Source organism: Diabrotica undecimpunctata, chromosome 8 (assembly GCF_040954645.1).
Source record: "Diabrotica undecimpunctata isolate CICGRU chromosome 8, icDiaUnde3, whole genome shotgun sequence".
NCBI lineage: Eukaryota > Metazoa > Arthropoda > Insecta > Coleoptera > Chrysomelidae > Diabrotica > Diabrotica undecimpunctata.
In genome coordinates this window covers 74,422,324-74,447,346 of record NC_092810.1, presented here as the reverse complement: position 1 = coordinate 74,447,346, position 25,023 = coordinate 74,422,324, and the positions used below count along the sequence as shown (strand labels likewise).

Below are 25,023 nucleotides of genomic sequence, written 5' to 3'. Positions count from 1 at the left end.
AAGAAAAACAAATTAAAATAATCTGCAATACTACTCTTTCAAAGTGAAGATGATTTACAACGTATCCTGCACCAATTTCATATAAAATTTAACATGTTAATTTCCCCAAAAGAGACAAAATGCATGGTTACAACAGCAAATTTACTAAGATGTTAATTGGAGCTGGAAGGTCAGATAATAGAACAAGTGGTGGAATTTAAATATCTAGGCATCACATTATCTAGCTACGGAAAGCTCGAAACTGAAGTGGAAGATCCAGTGAATAGAGCAAACAGAGCCCCAGGCTGCCTAAATGAAACAATACGAAGAAATAAAAATATCGGGAAAGAAACGAAAGGCAGAATTTACAAAACAGTCATAAGACCAATAATGACATACGCGGCAGAAACAAGACCTGACACAGAGAGGACAAAAAGGGTGTTAGAAACAGCAGGGATGAAAACACTTAGAAAAATTGATGGTAAAATACTATGGGAGAGTGCTAGAGAGCTAGAAGTACAGATATACGACGTAGATGCAAGGTAAAGAACATCAAGAACTGGTTAAGAAATAGAAGAGTAGAATGGAATAATCATATAAGCCGAATGACAACAAATAGACTAGTAAAGACGGCAAGAGACGGTTAACCCATAGGAAAATGATCAGTAGGAAGACCACGAAAACGATGGAACGGCAACTTACTGGAGGCACATTGAAAAACAGACAGAGTCATGTCTATATAAAAAGAAGAAGAAGAAGATACACAGGATAATCATTAAAATAGCTGCAAGAAAGATAAAATAAATCAATCATATTATTGTAGAATAGCAGAGGACAGAATGTTTAGAGAAAATAATGAATCAGTCATATTAATATAGAATAGCAGAGGACAGAGGATTTGTCATAGCCTTGGACAAGTGCCCAATTGAAAAAATAACACAGGTCGTTAAAAAAAGACGGAACTCTAGAAAGAAAATAGAATAGATTTAAAAAAAATAAAAGCATAAACATGTCTTTTCCTACTTTTTTAATATTGAAAATACGTAAATAGAACATTGAATTAAAATGTTACCTTTGATATCTATGATAAACCTATGACCTAAACAGTGGCGCCGATGTATGTAAATGAAATTGTTTACACTTATTTTAACTGTTTATTTTTTTATTATCTATAGATGAGTTGCGACCGATATCACAAACTTATTTATTTTCCACAAAGAGGCCCTTTAATACCTAAAATTATTACTATACAAATCTGATTCGAAATATCGTCAAAAAGTAATACACGGCATGTAAAATTTAAATTTTTAATAAAAAGTAAAAGATTAGGCATTAGTTCTGTGGTTCAAAGAACGAGCCTTTACGAAGATTGAAGTACTAATAAGGCCACCGCAATCGGGCATACCCCGGGTAATGATTAATTAATTAATCGGCTAATTCTTCAGTCACCTCTTTAATATGATTTAATCAAATTGGTCCTTTTTAGGACCAACTATTCTAATAACATATGTCTATAACTGTTAAGGGTATTTTTAAAGATCAAGGAACTTTACTTTACTTAAACTTATCAGACATATGAGCTAAACACGAATCTGACTTATTTCTAGCGCAGGAAACACATATAGGGCCTAACCTAGGGTATTTGGTATACAGCTGATCGTTAAAACCGCATTATAGATATAGACATGCTATTTCTGTCGAAAAAGAAGCAAAAAATTACTCTAAGAAGAGAGTTATTCTTATATTGTAGAGTAAGAAAGGACAAAACCAGTCAGCTGAGAGAACCTTTTAACGATGTTGAGCTTGAATCCACCATCTAGATATTTAATGAAAAATAATACAACTATCGACATTGAGGATCTGAGCACAAAGCTTATTACGAAATCTGGACCAAACACTACAATGGCTGATCCGGATGATGAACAACTGTATTCAAATTATGGAGATACCCAAAGTCTAGAGACAAGCCAAAGTTGTTAACTTGCTTAAACCTGGCAAAAACTCCAACGACTACAAAAACTATCGGCCAATATCTTTATTTTGTCAGCTATTCAAAATACTTTTGCACAAGATCGTTAATATGATATCACCGATATTAGAAGAAAAACTTAAATTAAAAGGGAAAAGTGGCTATAGATAGGGAAGATTATGTACATCACAAATACTAAATCAAAGACCAGTACGAAAAATATCGGGTATCAGGGGTGGTATTTTTCACTCTAAATGCCGCTTACGACACCTTAAATTACAGAATATTTCTCCAAAAACTATATGATATCCCCTTACATAACAAAGTCACTTATATTGTCTCCATATACCTACACAAGAGAAAATTTTTTGTATCACGTAAGAATAGTAGTTGAAGAACAGTCTCGCTTGGGGTAGCATAAAGGCACCTACACTGTATAACATATTTATTTTGAGATAACCTTCTATCGAGATATCATATTTAGTACACAAATAAGAGCAGAACTAAAATAATAAAAAAGCTTTATACAAGATATTGCAGAAGATTGGATAAAATAAAAGTAGTTTTTATTAATCGGATGCTTACATATAACGTACAAAGACATACTCACGTAAACAAAATATATTACGAAATTTCTGTAATTAAAAAAAACATCGAGTTCAGCATTGAACTAATAAAATTATATTAAATAAAAAAACATTATTTTTAAAATGCAGAAAAAATAAAATTTTCTATGCAAGCGAACATTCCATTAAATAATAAGCCCAAATCCTTTTGTATCTATATACCTGTTTTTTAAAGAACCAGTTACCTTTTAGTACGTAGTTATACCAGGTAATACGATATCCTCTGTTACACAGTGTAATGCGTATGACATTACACTGTCTGCAAACAATAGATAAAAATAAGGAGCCCATATAAACCGTTCACGGTATATGTTGAAAATATACGGTATAATCGCACAGTTGCCAAACTCTCAGAGCTTACTTAAACCGATAAACGTATGGTTGAAATATACAATGAAGAAGATCTGAACGACCCCTATAATATATACACGTGAACTAAACGATATACATTTATGATACAGGGGTATTTACGGGCTCCAAAAAATTTTTACAAATTATTAAATTCTACATGTTGATGAATCGACAGAACCAATATTATGGAATGGTCAAGTGAGCTCCGTATATCGGTATCCACTTGACCACGGAGCTTAATTGAACCTGCATTTTAACATGGGCGGAGTCCACTTTATGCCGTAGATATATATATATATATATATATATATAAATATATATATATATATATATATATATATATAAATATATATATATAATATATATACATATATATATATAAATATATATATATATATAAATATATATATATATATATATATATTTATATATATTTATATATATTTATATATATATATATATATTTATATATATATATATATATATATATATATATAAATATATATATATATATATATATATAAATATATATATATATATATATAAATATATATATATATATATAAATATATATATATATATATATATATTTATATATATATATATATTTATATATATATATGTATATATATTATATATATATATTTATATATATATATATATATATATATATTTATATATATATATATATATATATATATATATATATATATATATATATATATATATATATATATATTTTGTTGTACTTTTGAATGTCCATAAGCAATAAAAAACCGATATACAAATTTTATTACTTAAATAAAAATTAAAATTATTGATATTTCATAAAGACACGGGCATATGAATTTTCAAACATCCTGTAAAATGACAAAATATGTATTTTAAGCTGTTCGAAGAATTGTTCATTAGGCCTCAGAGACAAGACTTTCAAATATTATCGATAAGAAATTTAAATAAGTCGGGTATTGTGGAATGGTTTTACCCGGAATAAAAGTGTATATATAAAGTGTTGAACAATAGACCGGGATTTGCGGTGGTTTTCTCCCCGAAAGATTATATCGGTAAAAGTTTATTAACAAAAGACATTGAATTGAGAAACAGGTATCGTTTGTAGCTATTAGTAAGAAATATTTGTAAAGCAGATAGATTTAGTTAGAATAATTAAAGAAGGTTTGTTTTCTGGAATAACCCGAATGACGTTTTATAGAGAGAGTTGGGTGGCAACGATATACGTCACAAGAGGTGGATGATTTTTATTGGTCAATTTTTGAATGCAAGGAGGTTGATTTTGGCTATGAGATAGGAGAGAAGAAAAAAAGGTGAGTTAGTCAGTTTTCGTCGTCCAAGAAGGAAGGAGCTTTGTGATTTGTGTTTGTTTGAAGTCCCGAAGACGTAATTTACCGGGTGTGTTTATTTGCGGTGTAAAAGCTGACCAGTGTGAGGAACGGGGTACAGAGAAATAGAAAACCAAAGGGCCTAAGAATATTAATAGCAGACGAAGCCGGAAACATTTGGAGATACAAGGACAGATAGGAGAAAGGTGTACGTCATCTGGACCACAATAGGAGCAGAAGCAGAGAAAGGATTTTTTTGTTGTGGCGTGGCCATAGAATTGCAACGGCAGAGAAGGAAAGGTCAGTCAAATTTCATTAGAGCCGGAGTGTGATTTTCATTTATTAATTAAATAAATTGAATAAATAATAGAGACAGTTAATTTTGCGATCACTTAAAAAAAAAAGGAATTATAAAAAGAGCTTAGTTATAACACATATTAAAAATCAATGTAAAATAACATTTGGGTCCATGATAGAAAACAACTTCTCATATATTTAAAGTTAGTATATTGCAAATATTACAGGATTGATTGTTATATAAAATTTCATTAAAATAAAGGACATCTCACATATAGTTCAGTTGAAATTCTATGTATTTTATTCAGGTCATATTACCTATCCCGATTAGGACGCCAATTGGAAAATATTTTGAATCCACGATCAAAGGTAAATCGTACAATTTAAATAGCCTGAGATTGTAATTAATTAATGCTGATTTATTGTGATTAATTGGAGATTAGTTCATTTAATAAATATAGACAGGATTTTTCCTAAGTAAGCAATATAATACAATTTAAATAGCATAACAAAATGGCCCCCAACGTGTAAAGCTTTGAAAAATATTTCTAGTTGGCAAATTTGAAAGGATAGGAGTAGACGAGCAGATATTTGAAAGTTTATATGCCGGGGATAAAGTGAAATATTATGTAAAAATTGAGGACATAAAGATTATATATTTTTTTTAAGATACAATTTACCATAATTGATTTATTCGTGATATTGACAATTTATAGGTTACCATAATTGATTTATTTGTGTGATATTTAAATTTGATAATTTTACCATACTTGAATGATTTGATTGATTTTGACATTTGATATTTTACCATTTGATTTATTTGTGGGATATTGAAATTTGATACTCGTACTCAAGAGTTATTACATTTGAACAGGAAAAGTCCCGTTTGTTGCAACAGACCAGTAGAATTTTATATTTGGCGGGGATATTATTGCACAAATTTCAAAGTTTCATATTTGGCGGGGATAAATAATCTAACGAACATGTCGACCACAAGGAGTCAAAGCAAAACGCAAGAAAGGAAAGAGGATAAGATAGAAGAGGAAACAATTATTGATGAAGGATCGGATAATGAAGGAAATGCTACAATAATGGAGGAAAGAAAAGAAACAGGGATGTTAGAAAAATTATTAGCTATGATGCAAATACAGACACAACAAATACAAGAATCGTCACAAAAAATGGATAAAAATCAACTGGAAACAAAACACATAATGGATGAATCACAACAAAGAACGGAACAAAAATTGGACAATTTGGAAGAAAACCAAAGAAAAATGGAACAAAAAATGGAAACGCGTATGGACAAATATGAAAACGAAATAAAAGTCTGTTTAGAAAGAAGTAGGGAAGAAACAGAGAGGAAAATAGAATTGCAGAGAGAAGAAATCGAAACTAAAATGAAGGATATTCAGAGTATGCAAAAAAGGGAATTAGAACAGATAGAAATAAAATTTGAAAATGCGCTACAAGAAGACCGGAAAGAAACGGAAAGGAGATTTAAACAAATTGCAGAGATGGAGATAAGAGGAGTAGAAAGAAAGGAAGTCATCGTACATAGCACAGAAGACGTAAAAGTACGATTTGGCGGGGATATAAGGAAAATACACCCAGTGCCTTTTATAAATAACCTAAAGGAAAAAGTCAAATACATAGGACCGTTTGCAACAGCAAAGGAAACCATCAGAAACCATCTCAAAGAAGAGGCAAATCTTTGGTTTGTCAGCAAGGAAGAAGAATTGGATAATTGGCAAGATTTTGAGAGAAGATTCTTAAATTATTTCTGGGGAAAAATCCAGCAACTACAAGTAAATAAAGAGTTACAAAATGGAAAATACCATGAGAGGATGGGCGTATCAGAAAAGATGTACGCATTACAACTCTATAATAATGCAAAACATTTGCAATATAATTATTCATCAGAACAATTGGTAGAGTTGATATCGCGACATTTTGAAGATACCTTGGAAGACCACATAAATCTCCAAAATTACAAGGACATTGACAGCTTATGTCAATTTTTGCAAATGAGAGAATCATGTAGGCATGAAAGAAGAGAAAGAAGACCGCAAGAAAATTATAGACAAAGAGAAAACCAAGAATATAGAGATAGAGGTCAAAATTTTAGAAGAGATTATACAAGACGAGAATTCATACCTAGACGGGGATATGAAAATAGACCGAACGGAAGAGAGAATTATGAACCCAGAACCCAGAGATGGAATGAAAACAGAGATCGGGAAAATCAGAGTAGAAATAACCGCCCATACCAAGGAAACAGATACAATAACCCACGGAATGAACAGGAATCTCGCGGTAATCGATACGGGAATGATAGACCAAAAGAGAACAGAAGAGAAATAAATAATATGCAAAGAGAAGAAAATGAATATGAGAGAGAAGATGACGGGAGAGAAAACACAGAAGAACAACAGGCGTGTTTTCAAGAAGGCGCTCACTAAAAACGAAGAAACAAACAGGAATTTTTTGTCACCCCAAGGAATTTATTAAACTGGCAGGAAACAATGAAAAGAGAAATGGAGTTAATTTAAAATTTGTGGATGGATTTATAAATGAGAAACCAATTAAAATTATGATAGACACAGGCTCTGAAATAACATTGGTCAACAGAAAATTAATCGAAGAAGTAAATTTAACAAGTCTAATTTATAAAATACCTAGGGTGAATTTAGTGGGCGCAAATAAACGGACATTGGCAACAATAAATGAAGGTATACGAGTAATGGTACGATTGAAAAAAAATATGTATGCACTTCAATGTGTAATAATGCCGAATATGTCACATGACATGATTGTAGGCGTTGACGAATTAACGGAAAAACATGTAGTGATCGACTTCAAAACCAATACGATGAAAATAACCAAGGAAAAAGAAGAAGAACAGGATAAGGAACAAGAGAAACAAATTACGGACGAATCAGAGAAAGAACAAACGGTGGAAATGAACCTGGCGACGAAGAAAGGAAAAGGAAGAAAGAGGGGAAAAGGTCTGAAAAAGATCAAAGAAAAAAAAACCTGGGATTCCTCAAAAGATGAGACGAGCTCAGGAGAAGAAGATGGAAAAATTTTGACAAGAAATGAAAGCAAAACTTGGGATTCCTCAAAAGAAGAGACGAGCCCAACAAAAAAAACAAAGGAAAATGAAGAGGACACAATGGAGACAGTGGTGTTTGAAGAAGACACGGAGTACACGGTGAATATGTGCGAAAAATTTGATGGGAGAGACAAAAAATTGATATGTGGAGAAGGCAAAGAAAATGATTTGCGTATAATTTTAAGAGACTATGAAACGCTGATAAATGAGGAAAACCGAGTGGCCACAAAATACGAGCACTCATTTGAGGTGAAAAACTTGGGAAATTTTCGATCAAAGACTTATCCAATTCCTTATAAGTATCGGCAAGAAGTAAAGCAAGAAATCAAAAAAATGTTGGAAGATCAAATCATTGAGAGATGTGACTCACCCTATATTAACCCAATTGTGATAGTGAAGAAAAGCAGTGGAGAGTTAAGACTCTGTTTAGATGCCCGAAATATCAACCAACACACAGTATCACAATATGAATCACCGTTAAATATCGAGGCCATTTTTGGAAGGATCACGGGATCACATATTTTCTCAAAAATTGATCTAAAGCATAGTTTTTGGTTAATACCTTTGGCTGAAAAGTGTAGAAACTACACTGCCTTTTCAATTGATGGTATAGTATACCGATTTAAGGTAGTTCCGTTTGGATTACAAAGCGCCTGTGCAGCACTTGTACGAGCTTTGCATACCATTTTGAATCACCATGAAGAGTTCATCGTCCATTACATCGACGATTTATTAATTTTTTCACAAGATATGCAGAGTCATGTGGAACATATCAAAATAATTTTGAAAGAATTGGACACAGCGGGATTAAAACTAAACATTGAAAAATGTCAATTTTTTCAAAAGGAAGTGATTTATTTGGGTTTCAAACTTGACACCGAAACTGTAAGTCTAGCCGAGGACAGAGTAAAGCTCATCGACGAATACCCAAGACCAACAAATCTAAAAACATTGCGAGGGTTTCTCGGTACGATAAATTATTTCAAGAAATTAATTCCCGATTTAAGCCAAAAAGAAATTCCTTTAATAAAATTGTTAAAGAAAGGGACAAAATGGAATTGGAAAGAAGAACAGGAGGAAGCTTTCAAAATATTGAAACAAGAATTTGCTAAAGGAACAAAAATATATCACCCTATTTACAATTTGCCGTTTATACTCCGTACGGATGCGTCGATACAGAAATTTGCAGGAGTGTTGTCGCAAATACAAAACGGCCAAGAGGTTCCGATATGTTTTATATCTCGAGTGACTAAAACACATGAGAGAAAATACAGTGTCACCGAGTTGGAATTCGCCAGTGTACTATTTTGCGTAAACAAATTAAGGTTTTACTTATTGGGAGCTAAATTCACCATCGAAACGGATCATGCAGCATTGATACACATCATGAAGAATCGATTGGTAAATAACAGAATACACAGAGGCATTCTGCTCTTACAAGAGTGTGATTTCCAATTTCGATACATCAAAGGGAAAGACAACATAATAGCTGACGCTTTAACACGGGACGAAGATACAGGAAAAAAGGAGACAATTACATTACATGTGGGATTGAATATACTGACACAAGACGAAGGGATATTTTCGTTAAATGAGATAAGGACCGACCAGGAAGGCCTAGAAGAAAGAGAAAAGAGAAGAGCAGAGCTAGAAAACGAGATATTTTTTAAGAGAATAGACGGAAAGGAATTATATTTAGTGACACCGACATTGGCAGAAAGAATCATCAAGAAACTACACGAGGAAAATGGACATATTGGCAGTAGAAAGGTATGGCTTGTATTTAGGGAAAACTACATCAGTCGACAAGATTACCGCATTGCAAAAGAGATCACACAGAAATGCGAAGTATGCCAGAAATACAAGAGCAGGAATTTTAAAAACGAAAATATTGCAAAGAGCATTGTATCCCGGAACAACCTGGACATTATAGCCATCGACATGTTAAGCGATCTAATTGTGACCACGCAAAGGAACAAGCATATTCTGGTTATGGTGGATGTGTTCTCAAAATACGTAAAATTATATAGTTGCCGCACCACAAAAGGGGAAGAAATATTGAGAAAAATAGACAATTTCATCGCTACGGTAGGAACCCCAAGAAAAATTTTACTAGACAATGCAACGTACTTCCGAAATGATCGTTTCAAGGGACAGCTTAGAGAACGGGGAATCGAGACGAACTTTGTAAGCATCAGGCATCCCCAAAGTAATCCTTCTGAGCGATTTATACAAGAGGTAACGAAATTTCTTCGTATTGCAACGGATGGTCAACATCGGCGATGGGACAGAAAATTGGGAGAAATAGAGATGTACCTAAATTCCATGCCAAGTACAGTAACGAAAGAAACACCAGAATACATCATGAAAGGCGTCATGCCGATAAGACCGTGGGAAGATCCAGAACAAAGAGAGTATCGACAGGTTATAGAAACCGTTCAGAGGGGATTAAGAAGAAGCAATGAGAAATACATCCAGAGACAGGGTCATAATAGGAAACGAAGACCAGTAACTTTCCAAAAGGGTGATAAAGTAATGGTAAGAGCATTAAGAGTGTCAAATCTTCAGACCGGTATTTGCGCAAAATTGATGCCTGTTTTCGAAGGGCCATACATAGTAAACAACGAAGATGGAGTAAACAGCTATGAGTTGAAACATATGGATTCTGAAAAGATCAGAGGTATTTATAATATCCATGATGTATATAAATATCACGAATGAAGATTTAAATTTGTATAAAGTAGATAGTAGGATAGGATAATACGTAGCATAAGTACAGATAGCATACAGGAAGTGCGTTTATTTTGCCTCGAGAAAATTTAGTTGCATAAATTGATAAATTTTATCGATTACAAAGGCGGGGATTTGTTGTACTTTTGAATGTCCATAAGCAATAAAAAACCGATATACAAATTTTATTACTTAAATAAAAATTAAAATTATTGATATTTCATAAAGACACGGGCATATGAATTTTCAAACATCCTGTAAAATGACAAAATATGTATTTTAAGCTGTTCGAAGAATTGTTCATTAGGCCTCAGAGACAAGACTTTCAAATATTATCGATAAGAAATTTAAATAAGTCGGGTATTGTGGAATGGTTTTACCCGGAATAAAAGTGTATATATAAAGTGTTGAACAATAGACCGGGATTTGCGGTGGTTTTCTCCCCGAAAGATTATATCGGTAAAAGTTTATTAACAAAAGACATTGAATTGAGAAACAGGTATCGTTTGTAGCTATTAGTAAGAAATATTTGTAAAGCAGATAGATTTAGTTAGAATAATTAAAGAAGGTTTGTTTTCTGGAATAACCCGAATGACGTTTTATAGAGAGAGTTGGGTGGCAACGATATACGTCACAAGAGGTGGATGATTTTTATTGGTCAATTTTTGAATGCAAGGAGGTTGATTTTGGCTATGAGATAGGAGAGAAGAAAAAAAGGTGAGTTAGTCAGTTTTCGTCGTCCAAGAAGGAAGGAGCTTTGTGATTTGTGTTTGTTTGAAGTCCCGAAGACGTAATTTACCGGGTGTGTTTATTTGCGGTGTAAAAGCTGACCAGTGTGAGGAACGGGGTACAGAGAAATAGAAAACCAAAGGGCCTAAGAATATTAATAGCAGACGAAGCCGGAAACATTTGGAGATACAAGGACAGATAGGAGAAAGGTGTACGTCATCTGGACCACAATAGGAGCAGAAGCAGAGAAAGGATTTTTTTGTTGTGGCGTGGCCATAGAATTGCAACGGCAGAGAAGGAAAGGTCAGTCAAATTTCATTAGAGCCGGAGTGTGATTTTCATTTATTAATTAAATAAATTGAATAAATAATAGAGACAGTTAATTTTGCGATCACTTAAAAAAAAAAGGAATTATAAAAAGAGCTTAGTTATAACACATATTAAAAATCAATGTAAAATAACATTTGGGTCCATGATAGAAAACAACTTCTCATATATTTAAAGTTAGTATATTGCAAATATTACAGGATTGATTGTTATATAAAATTTCATTAAAATAAAGGACATCTCACATATAGTTCAGTTGAAATTCTATGTATTTTATTCAGGTCATATTACCTATCCCGATTAGGACGCCAATTGGAAAATATTTTGAATCCACGATCAAAGGTAAATCGTACAATTTAAATAGCCTGAGATTGTAATTAATTAATGCTGATTTATTGTGATTAATTGGAGATTAGTTCATTTAATAAATATAGACAGGATTTTTCCTAAGTAAGCAATATAATACAATTTAAATAGCATAACAATATATATATATATATATATATATTCATTGAAAAAGATTTTGTCAGACTCATTTGAGTCCTTAGATGATTTTGAGTTAGATCTAGTAGCTAATTTAAACAAAATTAAATAACTGCGAAAAGATAGATTTAACAGAAAAATTAAATAATTTCAGAGTATCGCCTATAAATAGTAATAATTTTTGAAAATAATTTAAGAATATCACCTATAAATATAGATAATTCTGAAAATATGGCAGTTCCACAATTTGACGTAAAAAATTTATGCATTCTTCCAAATTTTGACGGACATCCAAATGAATTACATAATTTTCTTAAAGTTTCGACAAGCTTCTAAACCATTATTATGATAGACTTAATCCAGCTAATATACAATATAAATTTTTCCTTCACGGTATTATAAGTAAATGAACAGGTAGAGTAAAAGAAGTAATATCTGTATATGGATGTGAAACTTGGGATGAAATAAAAAATGCATTAATTCAAAATTTTGGAGAGATCAAACTCAGAGAGATGAAAACTCGCTTAAAAGGGACCTAGTAAATTTAAGACCAGGCTCAACTGAATCGATCATGCATTTTTACGAAAAAATAATGAGACTTTCAAGCTGTAATAAAAACTATATAGAATTACATACTGTAAATGCTGATATAAAAAGAAGCAAATTAGAATTTTTCCGTCAATAAGCTCTTACATTTCTAGCAGGGATATGAGAACCAATGAGTTCGGTTATTAGAGCAATGTGACCAGGAAGTTTAGCAACAGCAATGCAATATGTGCAAGAAAAAATAAAACAATATACGATATCTTGAAAAAATCAGATAACCCAATCCACAATATCAGGAAGGAACGAAAATTACCAAGAACGTCGACCACAAAGACCAACTCATCAAGTATATATATACCCGGTATTCTTAGGCGTCACGCCCTTCCGGTAGGGATCTATGGAGGAGTACCCTCCAAGTACCCATCCAAAAACCATTCTATCAACAGCCAAATTTTGCACCTCCGCAATGGCACCAACCGGTTAAGCAATTCAACCCATAGAACCAGTTCCAATCTCAGTTCCAACAGCCACTCCAGTAGCCAAACTTCAACCAATTTAGACGAAATTCAAGCCCTTCAACATTCAGATCCCAGAACTAGTCAAATGTATGGGCACCCAAACCGGGATAGTCACAGCAGCCTAGACTGACACCTATGAGTGGAATATCAGGTACCACAAACAAGGGCCGCCAAAATTTCACACCAAATTACCGAGTACAACCAAAGGTTACCGTCGAAGAATTATACAATGACAAGCAGATAGAGAAGAAGATAATACCAACTACCAGTACTATGAACCTGATTACGAAAATTTCCAAGATGCTCACGACAATCAACACCCAGAGTACGAAGAAGACGTAAATTTTCCAGAGGACCCAGGCGAATCAGCCGAAACGTCATAGAACTTCATTCATTTTCAGATAAGAAGGAGTTACCCTATATCGAAATTTCTAAGCCTCCTTTACGACTTCTTATCGATACAGGCTCCACAAAATCATTTCTTAATCCAGAAATAGCTTCTTCATATTTTCAAAATTACATAAAACACGAACCTTTCGTAGTTACATCGTAATAGGTATCGGACCGGATTGTAAATAATAACAACAGTATAGGAAATACTACCGACTTTAATTACCACTCCAAAACGTAATGCAAAATAACAATATACATTAATTAAACCTTCGTCGCGTCTGTCTTCCTGAGTTTCTCCCCAGATGATTGTGACGTAATCGAACTGCATGGTTGCCAATACATCACATTCCTCCCTCCTGTATGAATCTACTCATCATAGTCCTCCAAATACCTTGGAGGTTTTCGTATTCGAGCAGGTGGCTTTTTAGCTTCAGCGGCCCGTTCTACAATTTCTGGTTCTTGGTCCACAAATTCGTTTGGATGCAGAAATAGCGGTTGCGGAGTTACGAGTAATTTTGTTTCCATCGAGGTTGACGGTGTAACTTCGTTTGTTGTTTCTTGGTCATACACACGGGTTCTGATTTGGTCAGACTAACGACGCAAAATTTTACCATCAGGGGTTTGAACTTTGTAGCTTAACGGTCCAGTGGTTTTAATTATTTTGGAAGGAAACCACTTTTGACCACCTAGAGCAAATGACCTTGCAAATACAGTCTCGTTTTCTTGAAAACATCTGGGTACTGTTTTGTAAGAATCTTTCATCTCTTGCTTAGATAACATCTCTTTTCTGTTGTGCTGTTAACGATCAAATAATGAGCCCAATTTTCGGCCCATTTATATTTCTAATGGGCATCTCCCAGTTGTACAATGGGGTGTAATATGCTGAGTAAGGAGATATCTGTGCAATGCTAACTGTATTTTAGTTTCTTCATTACTATCTGTCATTTTTTTAGTGCATTTTTTTACATTTTGTACCATGCGTTCCGCTTGCCCATTACTACTTGGATGGTACGGTGCAACCAATGCTTGTCTAATAAGGTCTGACTTTCTTAGTCTCATTGGCAATGTCTTTGGCACAGATTAGTTTTTCTGGGATGTTCTCAAGCATCAAAACGTCATCTGAGCTTAGTGGTTCTGGCGCATGTATCTTTTGTGGCAATCTGCTAAAAGCATCTGCATTCAGAATTTTTGAACCTGGTACGTAACATAATTCGTAATCATAAGCAGATAACATAAGATGTAAGCATTCACGGTGCCAGTATCTCTGAAACACCTTTTTTCGGATTAAAAATACCCAACAATGGTTTATGGTCCGTTCTTATGCCTATTTTCCTGCCATATACGTATTCATGGAATTTTTTAATGCCCGATATTATGGCCAGTGCTTCTTTGTCGATTTGGGAGAAATTTCGTGCAGTAGATGATAGAGTACGGCTATGGTACGCCACTGGATATTCACGTAATTCATCATCACGTTGACTAAGCACACAACCTACCCCGTAACAGCTGGCATCACACGTCAAAAATAAATCTTTTTGTTTTGTTCACTGTAATGTCCTAACACAGGTTCTTTCTAAATTTCTAAAATTTCTTTTAATAAATCGAAAGCTTTTTGTTCTATGAAACGCCACTACCAGGGAACGTCCTTTCGGAGCAGTGCATGTAACGGATTCGCAACTGTTACCTTGTCCTGTAGAAAAACATGATAAAAATTTAAGAGTTCAAGAAAAGCTTGCAACTCGGTTTTATTGGTTGGCGCAGGCGCATTAGTTATGGCCGCGATCTTGTCTTTAGTGGGGCGTAAACCGTCTTCACTAATTTGAAAACCAAGAAACTCTATAGTTTTTGTTCGAAAATGCACTTTTCTTTGCGCAAATGCAGTCAGTCTTCCTGGTAACGCGATAATACCGCGCGCACTTTTGAATCCAAGTATATTTCTGAGCCACCGACTATTAAAATGTCATCGTAATAAGGTAGTACACCAGGAATACCCGTTAATCTAGTGTCTATAAATTTTTGAAAATATTGTGGAGCCACTGATATACCGAACTGTAAACGATTGCATTTAAAAGCCCCTTTATACGTAATTATTGTTTGTGCTTCAGCAGCTTCGCGATTGATACTTAACTAAAGATAAGCTTGCACCATGTCCAGTTTTGCAAAACCTTTACCGCCGGCAAGTGTGGATATGATACCCTGTACCGATGGCACTGAATAAGGTTAGGGATTTACCGCTAAATTCAATGTGTATTTATAGTCACCACAAATCCTAACCTCCCCGTTTTCTTTGCAGACAGTCAAAATTGAGGTACACCATTTTGGGTGCGTAATCAGCTCTAAAACTCCCTTTGCAATAAGCCTATCCAGTTCAACTTCGATTTTGTCTTTTAGCGCAAATGAAACTTTACAAGCTCTACACATAACCGGCTTTACATTTTTGTCCAACGAAAAACTCACTGGGGGACCTCAGTAAGATCATAAATCTGTATTAAATACGTTTGGGTATTGTTCTGAAAAATTAATCATTGATAAAATTTGACTTACCCTAGCTACGGTTAAACCTAAACTATCAAACCAGTTTCTGCCTAGTAGACTGGCGCGATTTCCTTTCGTTACTATGTACTAAGTATCGCTGATCTTGGACCTCTCTTTACCTCCACTTGACACTTACCCAATGTGGTTATCACTGTGTTTTGATAGTCGCATAAAATAACACTGAATTTATCTATTTTAGGTCGATTTTCACTAAATATTTTATGGTAGGTTGATTTGCCTATCACTGAATAACTCGCGCCCGAGTCAACCTCTATTTTCACTTTTTGGTCATTGAGTAGCACATCTACTAAATATTTACCGGTAATGATATCAGACGTCACGTTATTTAACAAAAATTCATAGTCACTACTTTGATTAAAAACACTTTGAGTGTTCCCAGAAACCGGCTCGGTATTGGACGTAGATTCCACGGTAGTCTGATGTACTTTGAGTTTGTGATTTTGGTTCTTCTTTTTAGCAAAACAAGCTATTTCGATGTATCCAACTTTCCTGCAATACGTACAGGTTGATTTAATGTGTTCACAAGTTTCAGGAGAATGTTCCCTTTCGCACCGAAAACATTTCTTCCTTTCGCGATTAGCTAATTGTGGTTTGAACTGTCCCGGTTGATTTTTACGAAAACTTACCGCGTTTACATCTGCTCTCGACTCACTTTCTCGTTCCACGGCCACCTCGTGTGCAAAGTACATGTCTTGCGCGTCCTTAAGTTTTAACTTATCTGTGACTAGCAATTTTTGCTGTAGCGATTCGTCGGTAATACCACAAACGAGTCGATCACGTAGCATTATGTCAGGGCTAGCTCCGAAACTACAGGGTTCTGCCAATTTTCGTAATTCTTTCAGATACACAGATAATGTTTCACCAGTCTGTTGATATCGACGATAGATCTTATACCTGCACACAATTTCCGACGGTTTTGGAGAAAAAAGCTTTTTAAAATCAACTATGATTTGGTCATAAGTTTTATCAGACACTTTGCACGGCCCGACCAAAGATCTAATAATCTTGTATGTATTTGGACCGCACAAACTTAAAAATGTAGCTTTTTTCTTATCAGGGTCCGTAATGTTATTTGCTGTGGAGAAGAAATCCATACGCTCGACATATGATTCCCAACCTTTGGAGTCACCCACGTAAACTGTTCGTTTACGTGGGTGACGTTTGCTGTTCGTCCCACAGTGACGAAATATTGCACTTAGGTAACCGGCACACACACGAATCCCATCCCCGTCGCCAAATAATAGGTATCGGACCGGGTCGTAAATAATAACAACAGTGTAGGAAATACTACCGACTTTAATTACCACTCCAAAACGTAATGCAAAATAACAATATACATTAATTAAACCCTCGTCGCGTCTGTCTTCCTGAGTTTCTCCCGAGCTGGAAGAAAATTTATCTGTTTAAATTTCACAAAACTTTTGATGGCCGTATTGGCCTCGACAATTTAAAACTCTTTCGAGCCCAATTAAACATTCCTTAATCATTTCTAGTTAAAAAAAATTTCACAATTCCTATTCAATATTATGAAACAAATAAAACACAATTTGATTCCATTCACTTGGAACCAAATTCAATTAGCCAAGTCAAAGTTCCAGTAAAAGAAAAAAAGGGAATTACTATTATTCCCAGACAAATTTTGCAAGGCGTCGTAGTACGAGAATCTTTTACCAACGCCGAAAACCATCTTGCCTGGACCCAAATTGACAACTTCACGTCAGAACCTATTCATCTTTCCCTTACGGAACCAGTTGATACTAAGAAAATATACATCGAAGATTTTCATATATATTCTATGGAAATAACCTCCGGACCAGAATACAGCCAAGACATCGATGATGTCTTGGCTGTATTCCTGCTTGATTAAAACCGAACATCTTAACCAAAAAAATTCTCTGATATATATTATTACCAACCATACACTCCTCTAAGCTTTACCAACGAAGTTAAACACCATATCAAAACCAAAAATGAAGAGCCAGTATATACGAAATCATACCGGTACCCATATGTACATAAGCAAGAAGTAAAGAAACAAATATCTTCAATGTTAGATCAATGCATCATTAGACCGAGCCAACCACCATGGTCGACACCCATATGGATCGTGCCAAAAAAACCAGATTCCTCCGGTAAAATAAAGTGGAGAATATGGTAGATTAAAGGAAGGTAAACAAAAAAACAATAAAAGATCGATATAAGATTCCTCCTATTACCACTATCCTCGACAAATTGGGACAATGTCAGTATTTTACCAACCTTGACTTAGCGAGCGGATTTCATCAAATTGAGATGGCTGAAGAAGACATTCCCAAAACAGCATTTAATGTGAAAAATGGACACTACGAATATGTAAGAATGCCATTTTAACTTAAGAATGCTTCGTCTACGTTCCAACGTATGACGGTCAACGTATTAAAAGTACTCCAAGGGGAGATCTGTCTCGTCTACATGGACGACGTAATTGTGTATTCAACATCACTACAAGAACACATTGTAAATCTCACAGAGGTATTTCAACGACTAAGAGAAGCCCGATTAAAAATCCAAGTCGATAAATGTGAGTTTTTAAAAAAGGAAGTTAATTTTCTAGGACATATAAGAAGGAATAAAAAAAAATCCAGCCAAAATAGAAGCGATCGAAAAATACCCAATTCCGAAAACAGCAAAGGAAATAAGAGGTTTTCTTGGACTTCTAAGATGTTACATATTATTCGAGATTTTGCAAAAATCACAAAACATCTAACAAAATGCTTGAAAAAGGATGCTAACATTAAACATACATCCGAATTAGTAGAATGCTTCGTATAGAACACATGCAAAAAATTATTAATGAACGAGCCGGTATTACAATACCCGGATTTTTCCAAATCATTTGGTCTCACAACAGATTCCAGCAATTACGCAATTGAAGCAGTACTTTCCTAAGGACCAGTTGGCAGTGATAAACCGAATACTTTCGCTTCCAGAACATTGAATGCAACAGAAACCACTACTCAACAATAGAAAAGGAAACGTTAGCAATAGTTTGGGCAACTAAGTATTTCCGACTCTACTTATTTGCAAGGAAATTAAAAATACTTTCAGATAACCGCCCCTTGCAATACCTATTTTTCTTAAAGGAACCGAACTCCAAATTAGTACGTTGGAGACTAAAATTAGAAGAATTTGGCTACGAGGTAATTTACAAAAAAGGCGAAGTCAACACCAACGCAGACACATAGTCTCGAATTGAAATACATACAAAAGAAATTAAGGACATTGATTCACAAATTAAGGAATTTTTTGACGATTTAGGCAACATGGAAGATGATGGATGGTCAACATATAATAATCCAGATGAAGATCGAATAGTCAACGAGATTGTAACGGAACAAGCAAATTAATTAATCCCAGAAAATATCTTAGACGATATGGTTGAAACAGAAGATCAAAACATAGACGAAGACTAAAATAAAACAAGACATACAGCAGCAGAAAATCCAGTTCTTGGCATACCTATTTCAGAAACGCCACTTAACTTTTACAATAACCAAATTAATATTAAAACCGTCCACCACAGCCCAAGACCTCCAGCAATTGCCCAAACTTTTCCTAATAAAAAGCGGTATTATATTCAGCTATCGAAAGACCAGTTACAAGCCCATACTATAAAAATTTTCAACAAGACCTCAACCCGAAAAAGAATTATGCAATTTTATTTGAAGACGAAGAAGAAATCTTTGCAGACATTTGCGAAATTATCGGAAAAACGTTTAAAAACAACGCATATGACCTGGTAAAATGTAATCTATTATTGGAAGATGAAAGAAAAACAAAAGGAACTTATACAGAACTATCATAAAGGAAAAACTAACCATAGAGGAATAGCCGAAACAGAAAACCAAATAAGAAAACGATATTACTGGCCTAATATGAAGAAAGACATAGAAGATGTCATAAACTTCTGCGATATATGCCAAGAAAATAAATATGACAGACTTCCTCCCAAGCCACAATTTATGGTTACAACTCCTACTAAACCACTAGAAATAGTTCACATCGATTTATTTCACGCCAATGGACAGAAGTTTCGAACCATAATAGACGCATTTTCGAAGTATGGAAAAACCTACCCAATAGATGGAGGAAATGCCATCAATGTACTCAACGCTCTATTAATTTTTGTAACACACCGATAATGGTACAGAATTCAAAAATGGGGTAATACAACAATTTATGGACTCACATAAAATCTCAATCCACTATACAACGCCAGAGAATCCGTAATGCAACGGGCTGATTGAGAGATTTTACACTAAAGCAAAGTTATTGTTACGATAGAATATGAGTCATATTCAAAAAACCTGTCTATGAAAGGTCAACACAGCTGCGAGCTGCTATAAAACCAGTCTGGGTTCCCTTTCATTCGAGAGTAATTCAAGGGTCAACATCCGCCTGCTTCGATAGATTCCAGGCTAACGACTGTTTGATATAAATAGAGGTATTCTCGTGGTGTTAGGCAGTCTGAAGATAATATTGCGTCGAGTTTCTAATTGTAAAGCGGAAGTAAATATTGTAAATAAATTATATAAATTAAAGTAGTTGTGATAAGTGTAAGAATATTGTATATATAAATTAAATATATATATATATATATATATATATATATATATATATATATATATATATATATATTTAGGGATTCTACAGTATTCACTGCCTTCCCTCGCTCAACCGTTTCCATCTCTCTCTGTTGTTCCATTCTCCATCGTTCAGACCTCTCTTACTCATGGCGTCGTCTACTTCGTTCCTCCAGGATTTTCGGGGTCGTCCTCTTTTCCTCCTTCCTATGGGGCTCCATTCGGTTATTCTCTTTATCTATCTGCTGTCGCTAGTTCTTCTTACATGTCCATACCACTTTAATCTTTTTTGTTCTATATATGTTAGTATGTCTGTTTCTATTGATGTTCTTTGTTTTATTTCGTCATTACTTCTCCTATCCATTCTTGTTACTCTGCAGCATCTTCGCAGGCATTCCATCTCTGTTGCTACTATTTTACTGCTGTTTTTCTTGTTTATGATCCAATTTTCAGCCCCATATGTCATAATACTTCGCACCAATGTTTTATAAATCTGCGTTTTTGTCTTCATATTTAGGTGTCTATCCCGCCATACTGAGTTAAGTTGTCGGATTGCTGTTCTTGTTTGTCCTAATCTTTGTGTAATTTCTTCCTCTGTTGTTGCCTTTTTCGTGATTATAAACCCCAGGTATTTGAATTTATCCTTTCCTTTGATTGTTACGTTGTCATCAATCTGTAGATCTTCTATGTCTTCTTCACTTGTAGATAGGTACTCTGTTTTCGCAAGGTTAATATCTAGGCCAGCCTTGGTATATTCTTCTTGTAGTTTCATAAATTAAATAAAGACTTTAAATAAACTAGGTCAATAATTTTATAATAAATAGAGTTAATAAATTAGACTAATAAACTCAGTTCATTATAGATAAAAGAACACATGGTTTACGCTATAATTGGGTATAATAATTCCATACATTCAGCAACCAAGTTAAAAACCTATTGATATCCTAAACGGACACGTCGACGTAAAAAATCCATTTGACGTTGACGTAGAGAAAATAATACTAAATATTTATGTACAAAATCATAGAGAGATAATTAAAGAACTATACAAGGAAATTCACCAGCATATACAAGAAAACAAAGAAAAAGTAATCGAAAAGAGAAACAAATCGAGACAAGTCCCCATTACATATAAACCAAGCACAAAAATTTATACCCGGAAAACAGTCACCAGAAACAAATTACTTCCGTGATATTATGGAAAACTTAGAACTCTATAAAAGAAAATAACGAAGTGACTGTTAATACATCAAAAGCAACAGTTCATAAGAAAAATATAAAACATCAACCTAAGTCAAAAACTAATTCTGAACCTGCCTCACAGGATTACTCTGGGAATAATTCCCCTCAACCCTTTTTTTTACATCTTTATAGAGAATGAGGAAAACCTGCATACAGACACCTGTGACTCACACAGGTAGTATTGGGTTCCTAATACCCTAGCGAAGCCGTGCCAGGGCAAGATGCCCAAGGAATTTAGACCTTTAACACCTCGTCCCCCCTTATACTCATCACAACTCTTTCGAATTTCGTTCGCTCTATTCTCATTCATCTGCAGGTCATCAGATATTGTAGCCTGCACACCTCCATTCCTTTTATCATCCGACAAGAGACGCGTCCGTCTGCATCCCCGTCGAACTCACACACTTCCTTGGTACCTCTTTCACTATGCCCCTGTCTGCTGGCCAAAGAGATGAGCTTCCCCGCACGGGATATCTCCCTCTCCAACCCACAGAACAGACTGTTGATCTTTTTTACACCGGACTTGATTTCCATTTTGGTGTTGACGTTGACTTTCGTCAACCTCAACACCTCTTCCAACTCTACTTTTAACCGGGACATCTCCCTCTCACCCTTATTGAGGTTGATAGGGGGATGCTCCGGCGATTTCGGCGACTCTGCTTTCATCTTTCTCTTGCCCCTCACCTGGGACCAGCCCGAACTATTGCCCGCGTCGTCTAAATCGACCAGCTCTGGAGAACTTTCGGACCCAGAACTCGGTCTAATTTCTCCTTTTACCCTCTCCACTCTGACCCCTACCATGCCAACGGGAGTTTTGCAGGTCTCATCCGCAGCACCACCACCGCACACGCGTTTGGGCCGCGGGGGCGTTCGTCCGATTTTCTCAGACCTTCTCCCCTCAACCTGGGACAAGCAAAGATTCACAATACTATACACAATTTTATACACTTCTTCAGACTACTACCAATAAATGAAGAACTAGACAGTATTTCAGCAGTTTACAAAACATTGACCAAGCACTAAGATACCAATTAAAATCAGCTCAAGAAAAATTCTCACCAATTTACCCATATAGTAGAACAAGAAGAGGGCTAATAAATGGATTAGAAAGCATTATCAAAGCCATTTCTAGCAACCTAGATCAAGATGATGCAGAAAAATACAACAATGCTATAGAAACCTTACAGACAAATAAAAAAAAAACACAACGAAGAAATAAATAATATCAACGCAAACCTCAATAAATTTATTTTTGACTTCAACCATTATTTACAAACAAGGAATGTTCTGGACCAATTAAATTTAACTCTCCAAATTATTCTTCAGCTAATAAATGACCTAGAAAAAGCAATTACATTTTCTCGTGTAAATACTCTCCACAATAGTGTGATCAAAAAACAAGAAATAAAATGGATCATCAATAAAATGTGAGAACACCATAATGCACACCAGATTGTGTACATCAAAGACGAAAACATCCTAAAATACTACGACGTCATTAAAGTAGATGCCTATTATTCAAACCATACTATTATATTTATTCTCCATTTTCCAGTCCTACGCCATTCTCTTCCTGGGACTGTATTTTTACCTCGACGACGGTGGAAGAGCCGAGTAACGGGTCGTGGTCCCTAAAATTGTGAGGGGAGCACGACCGGTGAAACCAAGAACAGTCCCAGCGTCCAGCGACTGTGCACCGGGTTGGCGCCGGACACCGCCGCTGGACGCTAAAAGGCGCCGCAACCGAGGCGAGCAGTTGAGACACCTTCTGTCTTCAGCAATACAACTACCTACCAACTCTCTTACGGCTAAAAAAACCACCCAAAAAAAAAATTTCCCTCAACCCCCCAACAAATCTCATAAGAGTAATAGACATGAAAAATCAATACCATCTTTCTATCAGTTAGCCCTAGACTCCAGCACAGATCAGAGGTAATGTAAGTCGATAAAACCACACCAGCTCCAGGGGGTCATGTAAGATGCCCCCATTTTCAGTTTTTATTAACCAACAAAGTTAACAGTCCATTTACCTTTATAAATACCATGAGTATTGTTTTTTAATACTGATGTCCTTCCAATGTTTTTATGTGGCCATTCAATGTTTTTAACAACTTTTTATGTAAGTAGTAAAAAACCAACGTGTTCTTTCTATATATTTAAATTTTAACTTACTTGTTTTTTAATATTGGTATTTTTACTCTCTCTTTTAGTAAACTGATGATGGAATGATTCAATTCCGAAAAGATCTTCTTTAAAATAAAAAATTTTAAGCTTTTAATAAGCATTTTTTATACCTTAATACACACGAACACCACGTGCTTTGTAGAAAAGAGAATATTGTTCATATCGATAATTGGAAAAATAAATAAATCACTAATCCTTTTTTAGTATAAAATAAGTAAACATCAATATTAATACTTGAAATCAAGACTTATAGCGCTGTTATATTTTGAACAAAAAATAAACGAAAATAACAGTCAAAAATTTTATTATTATATTATCACTGATGATCATGATGTCACCTAAACTAACAAACGATAAGGTGATAACATTTGTTAAAGGAATATGTATACAATTTAGTAGTTTTTTAGGTGCATCTAAAATGTTTGTTCTGCTATTAATAACTGTGATATTCCAGCCTATTTTGAGTAAGTTAATATTTTGTTGTTTTTAATAAAGACACTACTAGCTGTGATATGATTAGTACTATATACAGGATTTTGAAATAAATGTTTTATTTTTGTTGGCTTCATAGTGTAAGTATTCACATACATTTCTAAAAAAAATAAATATATAAATATAAACCTCAAAACAAGCTCCACCAGAAATGACTCAACTCTAAAATATAAATAACTTCACCATTCAAGTACTAACTAGGATTATATCTTCCATCTTTCTAAAAAATTAAAGAATCAGCGAACCACCAAAGACAAATGGGATGCCGATGAAAATGAAGATTTCATATTTGATACTCAACAGAAGCAAGATGGAAACAATATAAAGAAGAACTATTTTATAAAAGATGGATAAACATAGTATACTAGAAAACACCAATGACAACAGAGTAGGCGATAAATGCTATAAAGGTAGTCAAAGCAGAAAAAGCCGTCGGTTCAGATACAATACTGGCAAAAGTTATGAAACTTTTCAAACGAATCGCATAAATTCTTTGACTACCCTCTTTGCCAAAGCAAGTGAATGCT

At 34.6% G+C, this 25,023-nt stretch overlaps 2 protein-coding genes across 2 annotated transcripts in view; one reads left to right on the top strand and one right to left on the bottom strand.

Annotated features, from left to right (window-relative positions):
• Positions 1-14,430: 14,430 nt before the first annotated feature.
• LOC140448905 (uncharacterized) lies at positions 14,431-17,050 on the bottom strand. Its single transcript, XM_072542033.1, has 2 exons — positions 16,072-17,050; positions 14,431-14,594 (listed from the first exon to the last, which is right to left on the bottom strand). Exons 1-2 carry the CDS (start codon positions 17,048-17,050, stop codon positions 14,431-14,433), a joined length of 1,143 nt encoding a protein of 380 aa, XP_072398134.1.
• Positions 17,051-24,320: 7,270 nt separating this feature from the next.
• The window catches only part of LOC140448458 (uncharacterized), a 125,574-nt gene continuing 124,871 nt past the window's right edge, over positions 24,321-25,023 (top strand). The window contains exon 1 of the mRNA XM_072541535.1: positions 24,321-24,468. Within this exon, the coding sequence (XP_072397636.1) occupies positions 24,327-24,468 (142 nt within the window). The 5' untranslated portion in view covers positions 24,321-24,326. The remainder of the gene's footprint in view (positions 24,469-25,023) is intronic.

Excerpts from the sequence above, each read along its gene's own strand:
- LOC140448905 (XM_072542033.1), bottom strand. The coding sequence starts at position 17,050 with ATGGATTTCTTCTCCACAGCAAATAACATTACGGACCCTGATAAGAAA. Across the intron at positions 14,595-16,071 it reads CACAGTGATAACCACATTGG|GTTCAAAAATTCTGAATGCA; the intron begins GTAAGTGTCAAG and ends GTTACGTACCAG.